This window comes from Lathyrus oleraceus, chromosome 5, assembly GCF_024323335.1.
Source record: "Lathyrus oleraceus cultivar Zhongwan6 chromosome 5, CAAS_Psat_ZW6_1.0, whole genome shotgun sequence".
NCBI lineage: Eukaryota > Viridiplantae > Streptophyta > Magnoliopsida > Fabales > Fabaceae > Lathyrus > Lathyrus oleraceus.
Window position 1 is genome coordinate 311605732 of NC_066583.1, and position 21130 is coordinate 311626861.

The 21130-nt window shown below is 31.7% G+C and overlaps 1 protein-coding gene across 1 annotated transcript; it reads left to right on the forward strand.

The window, feature by feature from the left end:
* Positions 1 to 19240: 19240 nt before the first annotated feature.
* Positions 19241 to 20891, forward strand: LOC127088282 (probable pectate lyase 4). The gene is made up of 4 exons (XM_051029207.1): positions 19241 to 19699; positions 19904 to 20259; positions 20371 to 20506; positions 20667 to 20891. Exons 1-4 carry the CDS (start codon positions 19241 to 19243, stop codon positions 20889 to 20891), a joined length of 1176 nt encoding a protein of 391 aa, XP_050885164.1.
* Positions 20892 to 21130: the final 239 nt, after the last annotated feature.

Sequence of the window (21130 nt, forward strand, 5' to 3'; positions counted from 1 at the left end):
GGACCACAACGAGGGGAGACCAAATTTAGCCTACGCTGTTAGACTAAACAGAAGTTGGTGCGATTGTGGAAAATTCCAGGCCTTCCGCATACCTTGCTCCCATGTCATTGCAGCATGCGCTTATACTCGTCAAGATGCTTACAACCATTTATCTAATGTGTACAAGGCTGTCACCGTCATGAATGTATATAATCAAAGCTTCTACCAATGGAGGAATATTGGTCTCCATATGAAGGTGATATTGTTTGGCACAATGACGAAATGCGTAGAAAGAAAAAAGGAAGGCCAAACAGCACACGTATCAGGACAGAGATGGATTCGACAGATAAAATGATAAGATTATGTAGTATCTGTCGATAACCAGGACACAACAAGAACAACTATCCAAATCGAGGAACATCATCTAAGTCATAAGCTTTTTGTAGCATTGTATTTCTGTAACCTTCAATCATTATATATCATTAAGTTTTTGTTACAACGAGGTTCACAACAAACATCAGTACAAAATAAGCTATCTGAAAACAGAAATAATTCTAACTGATTACAACAATCAAATTGATGTCGTCTCGACCGAACATCATTTCCCTAGCATCCTTATCAGTCTTCATTCGCACCCAACCAAAGATACTGTTAAGTCTCTCAATACTTCTAATTTTTCCCCTTCTGGTATTTTCCCATCTAACCAACGAACCAACTCCCTCTTCAGTTGATCGAACGTAGTGATGTTCCAGAACAGCATCAGCATCTGAGGTTTGTCTCTCGCATAAATCACCTTTTCGTATCGGCGACGAACACCAAACATGATTGCCAAATGATTATTTGAGATGTGGAACAATTACTCACACGACGCATCTATTTATAACACAAAAATATCATTTTACACTGAGGCGCCAATTGAATTGGCGCCTCCTCTTAAGTACTACAGAGGGGCGCCGATTGGATTGGTTAAGGCACCTGCCATAGCCAATCCAATTGGCGCCTCCATTCAAATATAAGTGGAGTAGTTTGGTATTTTTTTGAAACCAGATATATTTTGGAAATTTCCTTTAAAAAATAGATTATTTTTTAAAAAAATTTGAATATAATGGAAAATAAATTTGTTCAACTATCGGAATTGGATATTTTGATGTAATTGAAACCTATCATATTGATCCTAGCTAATTTTCATACTTGAATTATTTGATTGAGACGTGACTAGTTTCTATGCCTATGTTTCATATGCATATATTCTTTTGTGATCTCATTTATAACTTAAAAATAACCTAAAACATATTTTGAAAATACTTATAGCATTATTTTATGAATTTAATTAAAATATTTGGTTAGTGTAAAAATATTTTACAAAATATTTGATTTTTATTATAATCATATGTAAAATTACACAAACAGATGATTGTAATATATTGATGGTGTAAATTTTTTTATATTGACTGTGCATAATAATTAATCTCTTATTTTATTTCAATTAATTCCGAAATCAGTGACATCTCTTATTTTATTCCAATTAATTCCGAAATCAGTGGCTTTCGTGTTTCCATTAGCACGCATATTTATTTTATTGTTATCATTCTTTTCCTATAAAGATATAATAAATAGTTATATATAATGTAGTTAATTTTCGTAAACATTTAAAAAAGGCAAAGTGTATACAGAAATAAATAATATAATAATGTATCACATTATATCTGTTTTATGTTATTCTTTTATTTAATTAATTATATGCATGACATAAATTTTCATATTCTCTTAAGCATAAATATTTTAATTTATATAGTTGTGATTTAATCTATCATAAGGTGCAACCATATGAATTTTATATATTAGTTACAATTAATAATTATTTTAAGTAATTATTTGAGATGACTCTAAAGTCGTCAATATTTATTTATTTTATTGATAAAGATGAATGTCACATTTTTTAAGGTTAATGACGTGACCATTTGAAGATGAATTTTTCTCTAATATTATCTACTCTTTACAAAATTATAAATACGTATTTATCTATAGAAAATATTTTTCAAAATATTTTAAAAATTAAGACTCTTTATAATTTATCATAAATTGATTTATTGTTATATACTACATTACAAAAATATTTGAAATCTTATGAGAGTTTTGTTTTAAAAAATTAAGTAATTCTTATTAATTTGTATAATTGTAATCCCAACATGAATACAATTATATAAATTTTTATATTTTAAATAAAATATAGATATTCTTAATTCATATGATTGTAACTCACCTATCATGAGTATAATTATACAAATTTTGTCTAATAAAATAATTAAATTTATTTCAATTATAATAAATATTATAGTGATAATAGTTATATCCTATTGACATTTATTATTAATATAATTTATTTTGTTCAATGTATTTATGATTTATGATTATATAAATTATTATTCAAGTATTTTATCAGTATTAAAATTTTTTGTGACATAATATTTGTATATTATCATATTTCTTATTTAAAATTGTTGAATGTCTTGTTTGAGAAATAAAAATTATTTTAATGACATGTAATACTTTATGAAATTCAATAATTTATATCTAATATTTTTTAAAAATAAATTTATATTCTCTTTGTATTATGTAAGTGATGGACAACCTTATAAGTATGACATTATTTGATATGATTACTGTCGGATAGAGAAAATATTTGAGTAGTTGTTTAAATATTTTAAAAGTCTTAGATTAATAATTCAACTATTTTTCTCTATCAAGTGGAAGAATTTAACATGTCAATTATATATAACTGAGAATCAAATATTATTTCTTTAGTATAATATTATTTTATGGAGACTTATATTGAGGATCTTAAAGTCTTATATTATTGATGAGAATTTACGACTACTTGTGTTATATCCTCAATATTAATTAAATTAAAGTCTCATATTTTTTCTGCTGCGGTTGAATTTGTACAATACTAACAATGATATATTATAGAACCACTTCTCTATATAGGTTTGCACTAAAAAAATTAGTTCCCATTGTATAATCGAACTATTTAATACTAGTGGACTCTGATAAATCTTTATTATATTGGATCAGTAAATGCATGGATACATAATAATATAATATAATATTTCAGATTATTACTCTCATATTATCATATATTCTTGAGCGCATTATAAATATGATACATCCTAAGAAGATTTTAAAATATACAATTGTTGAAAATCCCCCAAAACCTATGGAGAATTTTAATCAATATTGATGAACAAGATTGTTATCACCCACACAATAACAACGAAAAGAAAGGAACAATGAAGAAATAAAGATTGTAAATAACGATGAAGGAGAAGAGTAATATAATTCTGCAGAGTTTCTCTCTGTCCACAAACTGTGGAAAACTTCTTATTCACTTTGCAACTGCAAAATACTGTGAATACAATGTTATGAATGCTCTATTCACCTCATTAAAAAAAAAGGTTACTCCCTCTATTTATAGATTTAGGTTAACTTGGACCTCAAGGCAAAACCCAAAATTATAAAAGTCCAAAATTATAAAAACCAAAAATAGCTAACACTACTAAAATATGCATAGGTGGTTCGACACTTCCTTACTCTATCGAGCAACCTGCTTTGACACAAGGAATTACAATTCAACACACCACCTAATTCATTGTGTCTAAGCTATCTACATTCATCATAACTCTTAGTCTTCTGAACATTTCGAACTGCACTCCCTTCGTCATGATGTTTGCAATCTGATTCTCAGTTCTGCAGTGTTCCACATTCATCTTCCCATATGCTACCTACTCTGAAAGATAATGGAACCTCATCTCGATGTGCTTGCTTCGACCATGTGCTATCGGATTCTTCGCCAGATTGATAGCTGACATGTTGTCGATCTTCATGGCAATTGCTCCATGACTCTTCGCTGTTATCTCTTTGACCAGATTCACCATCCATGTTGCTTGACATGCACAAAGAGAAACAACTATGTATTCTGCTTCACACGATGATAATGCCACTACTGGTTCTTTTCTCGAACTCCAAGTAACTGGTGCACCACCTAACATAAACACATAGCCAGCTGTGGATTTTCGATCCTCAGCATCACTACACCAACTTGAGTTAGTGTATCCAACTAATTTGCATTCTTTTCCTTCATCAGCTGCAGGAAACATGCCATAGTCGAGAGTTCCTTTCAGATACCTTAGTATCCTCTTTGCCATTGCTAGATGTAATACCTTTGGCTTCTGCATGAACCTACTCACCATACCTACACTGCATGCTAAGTCAGGCCTTATGTGACAAAGGTATCGAAGTGACCCAATAAGTCTTCTGTATTGGGTTGGGTTGACATCATCTTCGTCTGAATCTTTCGACAATTGTAATCGGGGCTCAGTTGGAGTCGAAGTTGGGTTGCAATCTTGCATCTCAAATCTCTTGAGAATTTCGCCTGCATACCTTCTTTGATGCATCATCAAACCTCCACCACTCTTGTAGAATTCTATGCCAAGAAAATATGAAATGTCACCCAGGTCTGACATTTCGAATTCCTTGTTGAGATCACCTTTGAAGTCTCCGATCTCCTTCTTGCAGCTACCTGTTATCAATAGGTCATCGACATAGAGATATAGTATAAGCAATTCACTCTTGCTTCTTCTTACATATACTCCATGTTCACTTCACAAATTCCTTCTCCCTTAGAAATCCATCTATCTTCTTGTTCCAAGCTCTTGGAGCTTATTTAAGTCCGTATAGGGCTTTATGCAGCTTGTACACCTTTCTTTCTTCACCTTGTTTCACAAACCCATCTGGTTGTGCAACATAAACTTCTTCTTCTAAAGGTTCATTAAGGAATGCACATTTCACATCCATCTGACACATCTTCCAGTTGTTCATGTTTGCAAGACCAACAACCAACCTGATTGTTTCGATCCTAGCAACATGTACAAAAACTTCATCGAAGTCGATTCCTTCTTTTTGAAGAAATCCTTTCGCCACAAGTCTCTCCTTGTGTCGAGTTACTTCTCCTCTCGGATTCAACTTCACCTTGTATACCCACTTCACATCGATTGCCTTCTTATTTTGGGGCAATTCGACAAGTGACAAAGTGTTGTTGACTTTGATTGACTTTAGCTCTTCGTCCATTGCTTTCATCCACTTCGAATCTTTCGATGCCTCAGTTGCATTGACATGTTTGACATCTGCATAGAAAGCATAATGTACCAACTCACCTTCTTCATTGACCACATCATCTGATGTAATCACACATTCTTGCGATCTTGCAGGCATGTGTCTTGTTCTCTGAGGTCTGCTTGGGCCTGCTTCACCTCTGACTTCTTCCTGTCGAACTTCTCTTTCGACTTTAGCAGCTGGTTCATCATAAAAGATTCTCACTGGATCTTTCTTGACATTCTCAGTCCAATCCCACTCCTTAAGCTCATCTATGATCATGTCCCTACTGATCACTACTTGCTTACTCTCTGGGTCGAACAACTTGTATCCTCCAGTCGAATGATATCCTATCAGGATCATCTGACTCGACTTGTCATTAAGTTTTCTTCTCAACTGATTTGGCACATGTCTATGTGCTATAGATCCAGGCACCCTAAGATGACTCAATCTAGGCTTGACACCAAACCAACATTCTTCTAGCGTGATTCCTTCTAGCTTCTTCGTCAGACATCTATTCAGGATATATGTCACAGTCGAAACAACTTCTCCCCATAATTCTTTGGGTAGATACTTGCCTTTCAACATATTACTAACCATATTCATAATAGTTCTATCCTTCCTTTCCGTGACTCTATTCTGCTGTGGACTGTAGGGTGGCACCATCTCATGCATAATCCCTTTTTTCACACATAATGCGTCGAAGTCTTTTGACACATATTCTCCACCACCATCAGTCCTCAAAATCTTGATCTTTCGTCCGCTCTGTCTTTCGACCATAGATTTAAACTTGGAAAATACCTCAATCACTTCACTTTTCTTCTGGATCAGGTAAGACCACAATTTTTAACGGAAATCATCTATGAATGTAACAAAGTATTTGTTACCTCCAATTGAATCCACCTGGAGAGGGCCACATACATCAGAGTATATGACTTCAAGAATTGCCTTCGACCTGCTTCCTGCATCCTTACTGAAGCTGTTCTTATGCTGCTTCGCCTGCACACATTCTTTACAGACTTCGTTTGGAATGTCGATTTCTAGTAATCCTGAAACCATATTTCTTCTCTTCAAATCTCTGATGTCTTTGAAATTGAGATGGCCAAGTCTATAATTCCATATCCATTCATCTCTGCTGGATGCTATTGCAAAACACTTATGCTCCATCACATTAAGCTCAATCTTGAAGGTTCTATTCTAAGACATTGGAGCCTTCAAGATCAACCTTCCATTTGAGTCGAGAACTCTCATCATCTTGTCTTAGATTGACACCTTGTAGTTCTTTTCGACTAACTGCCCTATGCTGAGCAAATTGCTCTTCATGCCTGGTATGTACAACACATTTGAAATTACTGACCTCTTGCCATCTTTCCTCATAATCAGAACATCACCAACACCTTCAACTGCTAGAGTGTTGTCATTTGTAAATTTCACCATGTTCTTCATTGAGGGCTTTATGTTAACAAACCAATCTTTTCTGCCAGACATGTGTGATGAGCATCCTGAGTCGAAGTACCACTGATCCTTGAATCTCTCTTCTTCTCTTGTTGTGACCATCAGTAATATCTCTTCTTCTTCATGTTTCGCCAACTTTGTATAAGTTTCTTGATTCTTCAGCTTTTCTGGACAATCACTAGAATAATAACCATACCTTTGACAATTATAACACTGAATGTGACTCTTGTTTGGCTTTTGACCACCACCTCTTTCTCTACCTACAACATCACCTCTTTGGTTGCCTTGGTTCTAGGGTTTTCTCTGATTCGACCAGTTTCCTTCTTGCTGATTTCAACCAGTCGAATTATTGTAATCTCCTCTGCCTTTGTTGCCATTCCAGCTTCCTTTGCATTTTCTTTCTTTTGCTGATTGAGCCTTCAAAGCCATATCACTCTTCGACTTTCCTGCAACTTTTTTAGCCATTCTTTGTTCATGAGATTCAATCGTCCCTTGAAGCTCTTCCTTTGTCAATTTCGACAAATCCTTCGACTCTTCTGTGGCTACTACCACGTGGTCGAACTTTAGAGCCAACGATCTCAAGATCTTTCCAACAACAGATCTTGATGGCAACACTTATCCACATACCTTGATTTGATTCACCAGTTTCGTAACCTTGGTGAAAAAATTAGTTATACTTTCATTGTCTTCCATCTGAAGCAATTCATAAGTTATTTTGTGAGTTTGTAACCCCACCTCTTTCACCTTCTCTGTGCCTCCAAACCATATCTCCAGAATTTCTCATGCTTCTTTCGCTGACTCTGCATCACTAACCTTTTCAAAGTTATCTGCATCAACCCATTGATGGATTATAAAGAGAGCTTTATAATATTTCTTTTTCAATTCTTTATGTGCAACATTTTCTTTGATCTGTCGCGGCTTCTGCAAGCGTTTCTACTCCTTCCTTCACAAGATCCCAAAGATCTTGATAACAAAACACAACCTTTATCTGCTTGCACCAATTCTCATAATTGTTGTTCTTGAGAATCAGAAGATTTGTTGGAAAATGTCTGTTTGGATGATTCGTTGTCATGGTGATTTTCTTCCAACGAATCGATTAATCGGAGCTCTTGATACCAGATGTTGAAAATCCCCCAAAATCTATGGAGAATTTCAATCAATCTTGATAAACAAGATTGTTATCACCCACACAATAACAACGAAAAGAAAGGAACAATGGATAAATAAAGAGTGTAAATAATGATGAAGGAGAAGAGTAAAATAATTCTGCAGAGTTTCTCTCTGCCCACAAAGTGTGGAAAACTTCTTATTCACTTTGCAACTGCAAAATACCGTGAATACAATGTTATGAATGCTTTATTCACCTCATTACAAAAATAAGGGTTACTCCCTCTATTTATAGATTTAGGTTAACTTGGACCTCAAGTCAAAACCCAAAATTATAAAAGCCCAAAATAGCTAACACTACTAAAATAGGCATAGGTGGTTCGACACTTCCTTACTCTATCTAGTAATCTGCTTCGACACAAGGAATTACAATTCAACCACAATAACTCAAAAGTCTTATTTTATTATACTGAGATATATATTATCTCTTAATATTAGAAAATAAATATTTATGTCGATAGTGAAAAGACACAATAATTCTTTAGCATACAATAATATTTTATTATTCTATTTTCAACATCTATACTTTTGAGGTCATAAATACGAAAGTACAAGTATAATATCAATACTCCTATTGAGTATGATATTGTGTTATGAATGTATTTATGATTAAATGTAATTACTCTTTTAATAAGGTACACCTATATGTCATTATTATTCTTAGACTTGTGTGAATATTGTATGATCTATCATTTAAAACTCATTAGTATGATCACTACCCAAAAACTTATACTAAATCTTATGATATTTTGGGTTAACGGAAGTTTATAATTAGCATATTCATATGCTTTGGTCATTCTTTATAACATATTTCTCTTAACTTAAATATGTTACTCTAAATTCATCATCCTTTATATAAAATGTGAGTCTTTAATATGTATAGTTTGTTTTATGTATCAGATACATCTTTTACAACGTTGGATCTTATTTCTCTTTTGATTAGTTAGTGTTTTGACAAGGATTGATATTCTAAAATTAATATTTTTTAATAATTAATTATTGTCATTCAAGTGAGAGATTGTTAGATTAATCATTTAATTAATCAAATAGATTAACATAATCAATTATTAATTAATTATATTATTATGGTCAATTATTATTAACACTAATTATTGATAAATTGTTTGATTGAATTTTATACATGAATGAACCGTAATGGATTGAGCCATTCATTTAAGCCCTATAAGAGATCTTTACCCTCACCCTTTTAGTTATTCCAGCGTTATCCCATTAGACAATTAATTTAATCTGAAAATTTTAGACAACAATGATGATAATAATCCTCTCATAATCACTCTCATTGACGGTAATTTCTCTAATATTAGGAGATTTCTTATTATTCTTGATATTATAATTGGTATCTATTCAATTAATTTAAATCCCTCAATAACAACTCTTCATTTATTGTTCACAGGTGCCATTCCATCGTGACACTTTAATTCTTCCCCATAACCAATTGATATGTTTTGCTTCTAAAATGGATACAATGCAATGAATCAATATCCATATTCAATGTGTCACGTGATTAATACTTTACATGTTGAATCCTTTGTAAGCTTGTGATGTTTTGACAATACTATATATATCATATAGATTTAATCTTTGCCTCTTCCACATGCTCCACATACTTTGACCTTGTAAATAATTACTATTAAAACAATGAATGTTTTATCATCTATTTTACTGCTCTTGTTTACAAATATTTAATATATCTAATAATAGATCAATTAACCAAATAATGTCGATGGATTAAAATTGAGTTTTAAAAACATAGTTTCCAACTCCCACCTGAAGAAACATGTGCCATTTGCAATGGTTTGCATTACATGTGGTTTGAGCATGTGCTGCTATTCACTTGAATATACACATACTTATCATTGTTAGTATATGATAAAGTTCAAAATTGATCTTCTTTCCACCACCAACAAATGTCATGTATATAAAATTTCTCTATCATAAACTACATAAGCTAATAATAATTGTTTATTTTATAACTTATTAGATATTATTTTCTCAACATTTCTTTTACTTCTCTAATGTTATCGATCATTGTTCTATTTAAATCATCGAAATTATCAATCATTGATCTCAAAAAATTGATTTTTATAAAAATCTATTTAAAATAATTTCAAAATAAAATATATATTTTTAAAGATGATTAGAGCTTCATTTGTTACACTACATGTTCCATTCCTTCCACCTATTTAGGATGTCTCATCTACAGAGGCTAAGTCAAAATGTATTCACTTTCAAGATTTAGAAAACAATATCAAATTTGAGCCAAGAACTTGGCTCTCGCATATTCATCATGGGTAGGATGCATCTTCTTAAGTCAATCGCTTATGGAATTCTTATGTACTTATTTTATATTTGTTAGTTGCCTATGAGTGCCTACACATCATAATGGGTAATTTATCCATCATTTTGTAAAGGTAATGTAGAAAAACACCTTCCTAGATGACATGATCATCACCCTTTATACTTTGTATTTTTCTAAAAAATGTATTCCCTTTATCAATGCAATCATTCAGTTGCATGCAATAAGGGTAAATTTTGTCAACCTCAATGATCTTCTTATGGTGGGATCTTTAGGGATTATGGAGTCACATGTCTAGAGAGCTTTGCTTGCAATACTAATAAGTATAGTGACGGAGTCAGATAAAAAAATTTGGGATGACCGCTAACGTAAAATAAAAATTATAAATAAAATATAAATAGTATTTTAAATAAAACATTAAAGTTAAAATAAATACAAAGTTAATTACTAAAAATTTAAATTACATGACTTAAAATTACCTTAAAGTAATGCTTTACGCGTTCCGAGTGACTTGAAATCGTCAATAATTGACTCCGAACTAATGCTTGCACTAATCTCCCTTTCAATATATACTGTCATGATATCTCCAAAAAACCCATCATCCATCTTGTTTATCAACTTAGTCTTAATAATTTTCATTGCTGAAAAATACCTCTCAGTTGTGGCCGTAGAAACGGGAAGAGTCATGATAAGACAAAGTAGTCTATCAATCAAGAAGTAAGTTTCAGCCTGTCCAGATGCAACCAAACATGAACATAGTTCTTGAATAGTTGATAAATTATTCAAGTTTGATGCTTGACGAGCAACAAATAGAAAATGTTGGAGTTGAAATTGCAAATTATTCTTCTCTTGATCACTAAAATCCATAGGATAATATTTTTCAACTAAAGAACAAATAGTATCAATGTTAAAAGCTTTATATCCATCCTTAGGAGATAAAGAACAAGAAAGAGTTAACAAATCAATTGCCTGCTCACTAAATCTGCTATTTAACTCTTGTAACTGTTTGTCAATGGTAGTGAAAAAGATTTCAACTTTAAAGTAATGTTGAATTGTGACTTGATTCTCTTCAAGATGGGAGCGTCCAAATCTTTTTGTTGAATGAACATCATTAAGATCAGGAATCTCAATACCATGCTTTTCACAAAAAGATACCACTTTAGTAAACAATATATCCCAACCATTTTCTCTCAAACCTTGAATAAGATGTATTGTTGAACAAAACAAGTTCATAGCATTAACTACATCTTGATTTTTTTTGTAAGGCTTGACAAAGCATATCTGTTATTCCCATGATTTCTTTCATCAAGTGCAAAATAAATATAAAATCAAATGCCTTCAAGTAATTGTAACAACTATCTGCATCCTCACGTGTAGCATAACTCCCTCTATCTTTTGCAATTTTTTAAAAAACTAAACAAGTTGCTTCATACATGTTTATCAAGCTAGAAATTGAATCGTAATGTGATCCCCAACGAGTATCTCCAGCTCATTTCAATGCACCAACTTGATTTGCACCTTTACCAGTTACAATCTCATCAATCTCTAACAAATAGGCAATTTCTTCTAATTGGGCAGCTTGTAACTCATCATGATGCTTTGTAGAAGAACAAACAACATTCACAACAAAGATCAGCTTCTCAAAAAAATTTATGAACAAGTTTGACTTCTCTTGATGATGTAACTAATGCAAGTTACAATCGATGAGCAAAACAATGAACATAGTATGCATAAGGACAATCCTTCATAAAGAGGGCTTGTAAACCATTCCATTCTCCTCTCATATTGCTAGCACCATCATACCCTTGGCCACGAATGTTAGAAACATCAAGGTTATGTCGAGAAAGTATATCACATGATGCTCTTCAATTGTTGGATTCTCAAGAACTGTTTCAGATTCGGATGTCGGGATTATAATTTCTTCATCTCTCTCTTCTCTTTCAATTTCACATGCTTTCCTTTTGAAAAAAGAATCAATTTTCCTATTATTCATCTTTACTCTTCCTATAATATCATATCAGATCCAAAAATCAATTTAGAGAACATAAAAATTAAAAGAGAAAAAAATTAATAAACTTAATTAATCAACTTTAGTCCGTTTTCAAATACCGGTAACTTCACTATTATAAATTAGCAGCAACAATGATTAAATAAACCTTATTACAGTGTATAACTATATTTGTAAATTACAGTGTTATGAATTGGCTTAATAAACCTCATATAGATTATTTTAACACATCAAAAAAGAACCCTAAAAATCTCAAAAACACAAATCAAGCAATCACTTTAATTTGTTACTTTTTATAAAAGAAGAATGAATAAAGTTTTTTACCTGTTAGATGCCGATCACTTTAATCTGTTCCGATTCCGGTGCCGGTAGCAAACCCATATGAGAAAGAAAGGAAAGGTAAGAGCTTTTTACCTTATATGTATTTTAACCTAACTTTGAATGAAAAAGAAAAAATAAAAATTAATTTTAATTTAAAATAAGGATGTTTTAGTAATTTAATATATATGAATTAAAAAAAAAAGTTGAGGGATGACCGTGGTCTTCCCACGTCCCCCCTCAGTTCCTCCACTGCATGCACATGAGCAAAGTGTGATTCAGAAGCATTTACCTATAAATAAGGGCCTCATGAGCTTCATTCCATAACCTTTTGGAGATCCCATATGCTGCTGCAATGAAACCACACCCTCACCAAAGGAATCATTCACCATTTTTTCAGATTTTTCGAGCTTGAAATTCAGCATCATTAGCTGATTTTCAAAGCTAGATTCATTAGCCAATCATCTTCCATACATGCAGGGATCAAAAAGAGCAAAGAGCTTGAAGAATTTGTGGCCAGAAACTCACCAATTTGAAGGTATCAACTCAAAATTTTTGGATCTGAAACTCATAATTCAATGTAGTTTTCTTGTGTTTCTGTGGTTCTCTGAAGTCCTCATACTTGAGGCAAGCTTTTGATGCATTCAATTTGCCATTTCATGAACAATCCGTGTGGACACCATGATTTTCTCTTTCATCTTTCTCTCAATATAGAAAGCATGAAAGATATCCAATGGTACAGTGATGATCTACATCACACGAGCTTCACTTCCATGTCCTCGTTTTTCATTTTTGTTAAGATTTATTTTTCTGCAAATATGGCCGGAGAAGACGGTGGTTTTCACCACCACCACCACGTGTTCTGATCATTGGCCCTTGGATCTCCCTCTCACGATCTAATCTCACGCATCCGTTTCAATTACTTCTTTTAATTCACCATGTGGCGCTGTTGACTTGAGTGTATCGTGTGTCCTCAGATCCAGACCATACACCACTGCCACGTCAATTAATGAAGTGGATCTAGTGGCTAAGCATTTTTTGCTTATTTCATTTTCTTTTTATTTTCTGTTAATTCATTCTATTTTCATTAATTCATTAAAAATTCATTTGAGGTCAGAAAAATATGAGACCAACTCTAAAAATTTTTTTGAAAAATCTAGTTTCATATTATGATTTTTAATTATTTTTGTGACTTCATTTGATATTTTTTATAAATTACTTGGTTTTTAATGATTTTAATTCATTTTAAAATACTTTCTGACTTTTAAAAAATACAAAAATATTTTCATAGCATCTATGGATCATGATAAGTCAATGAAAAATAGTCTCAACAATTTCTTGTTTGTTTTGAGATTATTTGAGATTTTAATTCATATTATACTATTTTTGATTGTTTTTAATTGATTTTAATTACTTTCTGACTTTAAAAATTTGTGAGAAAATTAGTCAAAGTTTATTTGACTATGTTGAACCTATGAAAATTTAATTGGACTTATTAAAGTTGTTTTGAATTGAATTTGAGGTTTGACTTTGTTTGTTTATTTTTTATTTGTATTTTCTTTTAATTCAAAAAATACCAAAAAAATATAATTGACTTCTTGACTTGTTATATTCATTCCTCTTCTGTTTGGTGTTGATCAAGGTTGAATTGATTCAACTTTGATCAAATTCATTGGATCTTGTGGTTTGAAAATCCTTAAGGATCATCACCTAGAAAGATGAATGAATTTGATCAAGGATGAGTTATCCCTTGATCAATTGGGATTGGTTGTTGACTTCTTACCCCCCCTCCCTTTCATCTTCATCCATTTCTTTCCCTCATTGGCCAATGAGTTAAAGTCTTGAGGTTGGTATTGACAAATAGGAGTTTAATCTTCTTTGATCCAAACCAAACTCAACTTGATCCATGATCAAGTGAGTTATTTTGTATCAAAGATAGGTTACTTCTTGGTCAAGCAAATAACCAAAAGTCAATACAAGGCCCTTCCCCTTTTGTTTGGCATGGAAAGTTTATGGAGCTTGGCTTACTAGTCATGATCTCTAACTTGTGTTCCTTGCCTATATTCTTATTGACTGACCTCAGATAGGTGTGACTACTATATTAGTCCACTTACGATTGCTTAACATAGCGCTACATTGTCTTATGACAAGCTAACATAACTCTACTAACTACTAAGTTTAATTTGAGCTTTTAAATTCTTGTCATTTACTTTTAATGTCATTTATTTCTTGCTCATTATTCATCTTGATTTTCATTTTGCTCACTTGAGCACATATTTTTATGTTTATGTCATTTTTCTTTTGCTCATTTGAGCCCATTATTGTATATAAATATATTGCTATTTTGTGTTGTTTTTGTGTTTGTTTTGATGTGAACTAAAATGCAAAAAGAAGAAAGGACTTAGAATTAGGATTTACCCATGCTTAAAGGAGTTCAAGAGCAACTAGGCCTCATGCCTTTAGAATGCAAAATATGTTGAAGAGCAACCAGGCCTCATGCCTTTAGAATGCTAAAACTCAAAGTTGACCTCAAATGACTTCTCCTCAAACTTATTCTTTGTCCATTCCCTTTATTATATTGTGAGCCTTTTTGATGTGTGCTTTTGTGTGATAGGAACCTCATCTTAAGATTGTGAAAAGAGGACCATTGTCATGAGTAGCCAAGTCAAGAGCCAAGCCAAATGGAGATCCTAGGAGCTTGAATCCAAACTATTGATTGCTTGTTTTGTATGCTAAATCTAAAGGAAAAGAGCATCTTGTGTCATCTCTATGACTCCAAGAAAAGGAACTCCAAGGGTTATCTTTCCCCTCTTATCTTTGTATGCTTTAGGAATAACCCTTCTCTCTTCTCCCCACTCTAACCAAGCCAAAAATCATTCTCAAAACCTTGACTTTATTTCAAATTAGAAACCTAGGCCTTAGGCCTTTGATTTTTCAAAACCATTTTCATAAATACTCATTGTAAATAAACTTTAATCCAACTTTGACCTCATTTTGTAAATAAATTTAACTTGTAAATATAACCCATTTCAAGTTGTTTTGTGGTTCCAATGGCCACTTGTTTCACTCTTTTCAAAAACAGTAGTCATAGGTTTGAGTTATCATAGTGATTGATGTAAATCTCACCTCATCCTTAATGTTGGATTATAAGCCTTCCATGCTTATTATAGGGTTAACCCCTCACTAGCATGTTGAAGCCTTCCTCATATGGTGGATTGTTGGTTTAGGTTGAGTTTTCTCCCTCTGATAACAAAAGACCTTAAGGCTTTTGATTAAAATCAATTCACCAATCTTTGAGATTTTTACCACGAACTACGAGGTTTTGATCCTCCTTTGTGATGGTACGTAGGCAATGAGTTTATCCATTCAAACAACAAAACTTGTAAATGTAATCTATTCTTTTCTCATCCCTCCAATCTTTTGCACAAATCTTTTCACAAATACCAACCTACAACACATATTTGCAAAAAGAGGTTCCCTTAGAGTACTAAGGATGTTTTGGGTGCGTAAAACCTTCCCATTTCATAATCAACCCCCTTTCCTAGGTCTCTGACATTTTTATTAGTTTTTGATTTGAAAAACTTCTTACTTGGCTTTTGTTCGCTTTTTAGCCTTTCCTTTGGACAAATAAAAGTGCGGTGGAGACTCAAATTGTATGTTGACTTTTGGTTTAGTCAATAAACCTAAAGGTAACGAAAACTCCGCTACACACCCCACTAATAAAAAGGCCAGGGTGAAGTCATCGAGTGAATTATATCCCCCCCCCTAATAACTTTTCGGTGAGGGCTTTCCCGCCAATATGACTATTGTAGACTCCCTTGTGTATTTCTACAAGCACTTGGACAATTTCATGTTCGCCTAGGCACCGTAGCATGGGAGAAGACCTCCCCATTCTATAATTTTTTCCAGAGAGAAAGGTGTACTTGGAAGTCTATTTTTGAAACTTCCTTGATTCACCCCTAAGTACTCGGAAGTCTTTCCAGAGAGAAAGGTGTACTTGGAAGTCTCTTGGATAACTTTCATGTTAAACCCTGATGTCTTTGATGTGGCATGCTTAGACAAAAACATTTCCTAATATAAAACAGATGGGAAAAGTCTTTCTTTATCCTACCTAAGAGTTTGAGTCATATGAACGTGAGAATAATCCGTATACACAAATATATGGTATAATGCATTTGGTTTTGTAATATTTGACCACCATAAAATTTGGATAATATATTATACTTAATAAGGTCGAAGGTAGATTAGCACCGTAAGCAGTGCCTAGATTACCATGACTTACATGTTCCATCTTATAAATAGAAAATCCACTTAACTAACTAAGGATGATCCTAATATTATCACATAAAAAAATCATAACAATATCACAATAACATTAGTCCAACCTCAAAGAATCTATGGAATGTAACGACAACTAATCATAATCCGATCATTCACAATGGAGACAAATATTTACCTACAACACACACATAACTCATGAATTCCAATATCATAAGAAATGATGGAACAATATTCGTTAAGTTCTACATACTTGAGTTCCCTCTTATGAATGAATGCAATAATCAAGAATGCATACATACACACCATTCACTAAATTCAATAACAAATGCAAAATTGGAACAATACTGGTTAAGTTCCACATACTTGAATTTCCTCTTATGAATAAATGCAGTAATTAAAATGAACCTAGGGTTAAGAGAAGTCCCTTATGAATTTTAGGTGTCATCAAGGCTTTAGAAGTATCTAAATTGGGGGTTTAGATGAAAAAACATGGAATTTTGGAATTCTACACCAACATTATTTGTGTCACAAGATCCCAAGACTCAAATCATATCTCCATAATGGCATAGAAGTCCATGTGATTCAAGTAAAGCCACTAGAATCCTATTTTTTTAGCATTTATTAATTTTGGCACCCCTAATCTACCTTAAATCACCCAAAAACCTTCTCAAACTTATAAGGGGCTATGGAATTCAAATCAAACACATTTCCATAAACAAAAAATAGATAAAAAAAACACAAGAATGTATACTATCTGAGGGTTCATATTCAACTAAGCAAGTAGATAACTTAGAATCCAAATTCTAATAGTGAAGAACATTGAAAATCAAAATTAATTTCCTTAAATCCTAATGTATGTTATTAATATCTAATAGATACCCTAATCATAGTAAACTTTAAAAACCTATGTCAGGAAAATTAGGACTTCTTTCCAATCCCCTTTGGGTTAATCAAATTAGGGATGACATTTTCTCCCTACTATTGAAATGGAATTTCCTTGCACCCTTTCCATCCACTATCTTAATAGTACATGTTTTAATCACAAAATTGCCCATTAATACTCATTCATGCTTGTTTACATAATCAAGAACTTATAAACAACATTTCAATATTATGTCTAGTCTAAAACACCTTATGTTATATTTCTAGGAAGGGCTCCCAAATTTTTCTATATTACCAAAATGATTTCAATTAATTAAATAGATAATAATGTGGGGGTGTTACACCTCACCAAGTTACTATTGCCAAAAGAGATTAAGAGTGCTGCATTTGAATTAAATGGCAACGATGGATCCATAAGTTCAGATGTTTTTTAGGTCATTTTTATCAATATTTTGGGAATCTGGTAGTCTTTTACTTCATTATATCAGTTCACAAATTCTTCACTTATGACACCATTCTCCAACACCTAAAACCCAACTTGGTTGTCTTAATCCCTAAGATTAATAGTGCCACTAGAACGACATATTTTAGACCTATTTCAATCTTCAATTTTTAATTCGAAATAACCATAAAAATACTAGTAAATGGTTGTCTAACATTGATCACAACTAAAATAATGTCCATTCATCAAAGAGAACTCAATAAAGATAGACACCTTTCTAATTATGGAATCATGACATCTAAAGCTATCAATACTTAGAGAGAAAAAAACAACATTGTGGTAGTGAGGCCTTTAAGACAGACATAATGACACCTTAGAATGGAAATTTCAATTAAAAGTGCTCCATGATTTTGGTTTTAATTCCATATTTTATGCTTGGACTAGAGAGATCTTGCATATACTTAGATTATCATTCTTAGTCAATGGTCAATTAATATTCTACTTTATTGTCATAGGGCAGTGTGATAATGACTTCTTTGTTTTATCTTTAAAAAAAATAGTTTTTTAAAATAATTTTTACAAAAACATTTAAAAAAATATTAAAAGTCTTTTTTTTTAAATTTCAGTTTTTAATAAATTTAAAGATTAATTTTGATATTCTATAACATAAGTATGCATTGTTGAAGATAAAAATATAGTGAAAATCGCAATTTTTTCAAAAAGCTATATCTCAAAAATCAATTTTTATAAAAAATTATTTGAAATAATTTTAAAATTAAGTATTTTTAAAATTTTGATATTCAAAAAAAAGTTAGAGTAAAGTGATGAAATAACTAAAATAATATTTTAAAATAATTTTTATTATATTTATGTAAAATGCTAGGCAAGAATTTTTGTTTTTTTTTTGTTTTTATGTTTTTTAGAAAATATTGTTGTTGTATGTTAGTTTTTCTAATTTCACTTATAATTATTGTCTAAATTTAGATAACTATCAAAACACAAGGTTAAAATAAGTAATTGATTTTGTTATTTATTGTTATTCACAACTTTTCTTATTACGGGACCCTCGTTTAACAAGACTTTCAAAACAAATTTAACCAAATCGAGTATAACTTCTATCTATATATTCATATGCTAATACTACTACTACTTCAATATAAACCAAGAATCATTTTAATTTCTCATATACGTTTTGTCTTCTTTTATAATTGGGAATTTTCAAGGATAATTATATTGCGTCATGGTATCTCAAGGTACAAATTATGTCGTATGGAATTTTGCTTTCGTCATTGTCATTTTTATCCTATTCACTCCAAAACTTAGTTGTGCCAAACAATCCAAATTAATGGATTTGAATATGAATATGATTGATAATTGCTGGAGGCCATATCCTGAATGGAGGAGACATAAGCAACAAATAGCGACTTGCTCTGTAGGATATGCTGGAAAAATGATAAACAACATTGGTAAGGACCTTATACATTATAAAGTTACCGACCCAAATGATGATCCTATGAATCCAAAAATGGGTACATTGAGATATGGAGCCTCTGTAATTCAAGGTAAAGTATGGATCACATTTCAAAAAGACATGAACATTAGACTCCTGAAACCCCTTCTCATTAGTAGTTTCACTACCATTGATGGTCGCGGTGTCAATATCCATATTGCAGACAATGCATGTTTAATGATATTCAAGGTAATCATAAAATACATTAATATTACTAGGAAAAAATTGGGACGACAAATATTGATAGAAAAACTAATTTCCTATAATTCTTTCGTCACAAATTTTAGAGATGAATTTTAATGTTTTTTCCTTTCTGAATTCCCCTTACCAGTTTTACATTTTTAGTATGAGTTTTATTTCATGAATTAGTAACAGTTTTCTATTACTTTCTAGGCCACCGACATAATAATTCATAGTATTCGAATTCATCACTGCAAAGCTCAAACCTCGGGGATGGTGATGGGGCCTAATGGAAAGGTAATTCATTTGGGTCCCGTTGATGGAGATGCAATAAGATTGGTTACTGCTTCAAAAATTTGGATTGATCATAATACACTTTATGATTGCGAAGATGGTCTTCTTGATGTCACTCGAGGTTCTAGTAATGTGACTATATCCAATAATTGGTTTAGAGAACAAGATAAAGTTATGCTTCTTGGTCATGATGATGGATATGTGAGAGACAAAAACATGAAGGTTACTGTTCTGTATAATTATTTTGGACCTAACTGCAACCAACGAATGCCTAGGTAATTTGATTATGATGTTTTTTAACAAGAACATAGTCTTGGAATTTAAAATAAACACATAAATTTATTATAAAGTTTTGATTATTTTTGTTGGTAAAATAAATGGTCCAGGATTCGTCATGGATATGCACATGTAGCGAATAATCTTTATTTAGGATGGGTGCAATATGCCATTGGTGGAAGTATGGAACCTAGTCTAAAAAGTGAATCTAACCTCTTTATAGCACCAAAAGTTGGGAGTAAGGAGGTATATGTTTAATTTTAGAAAATTCTCTTCAACTAGTTAATGACTAATGAAAATGCATATACTCAATTAATAATAAATTACATGATTGAGTTAATGTAGCTGTGAATAAATAAAAGTATTTAACTTTTATTAATGTTTGCTAATTATATAATGTGTGTAGGTAACATGGAGAAACATTGGTCAAACAAATGGGAACAAATGGGAATTTCATTCAATAAGAGATGCATTTGAAAATGGAGCCTCTTTTGCGGTAACAAAAGGTGGACGTGTGCCAAAGCCAAATTACAACAAAGAACAAAGTTTTAAAGTTGTTGATGTTAAATATGTTAGATCATTGACAAGAATATCAGGCGCATTTCAATGCAGTAGAACCTCTATATGTTAAACAAATATATATATATATATATATATATATATATATATATATATATATATATATATATATATATATATATATATATATATATATATATATATATATATATATATATATATATATATATATATATATATATATATATATATTTTTAATGCATGTTGTTCTTAACTAGCATGAAATTCTAATTCAAAATAATTGATAAGAAATTCCCCACTTAATGTATAGAAATTTCATTGTATCATAAA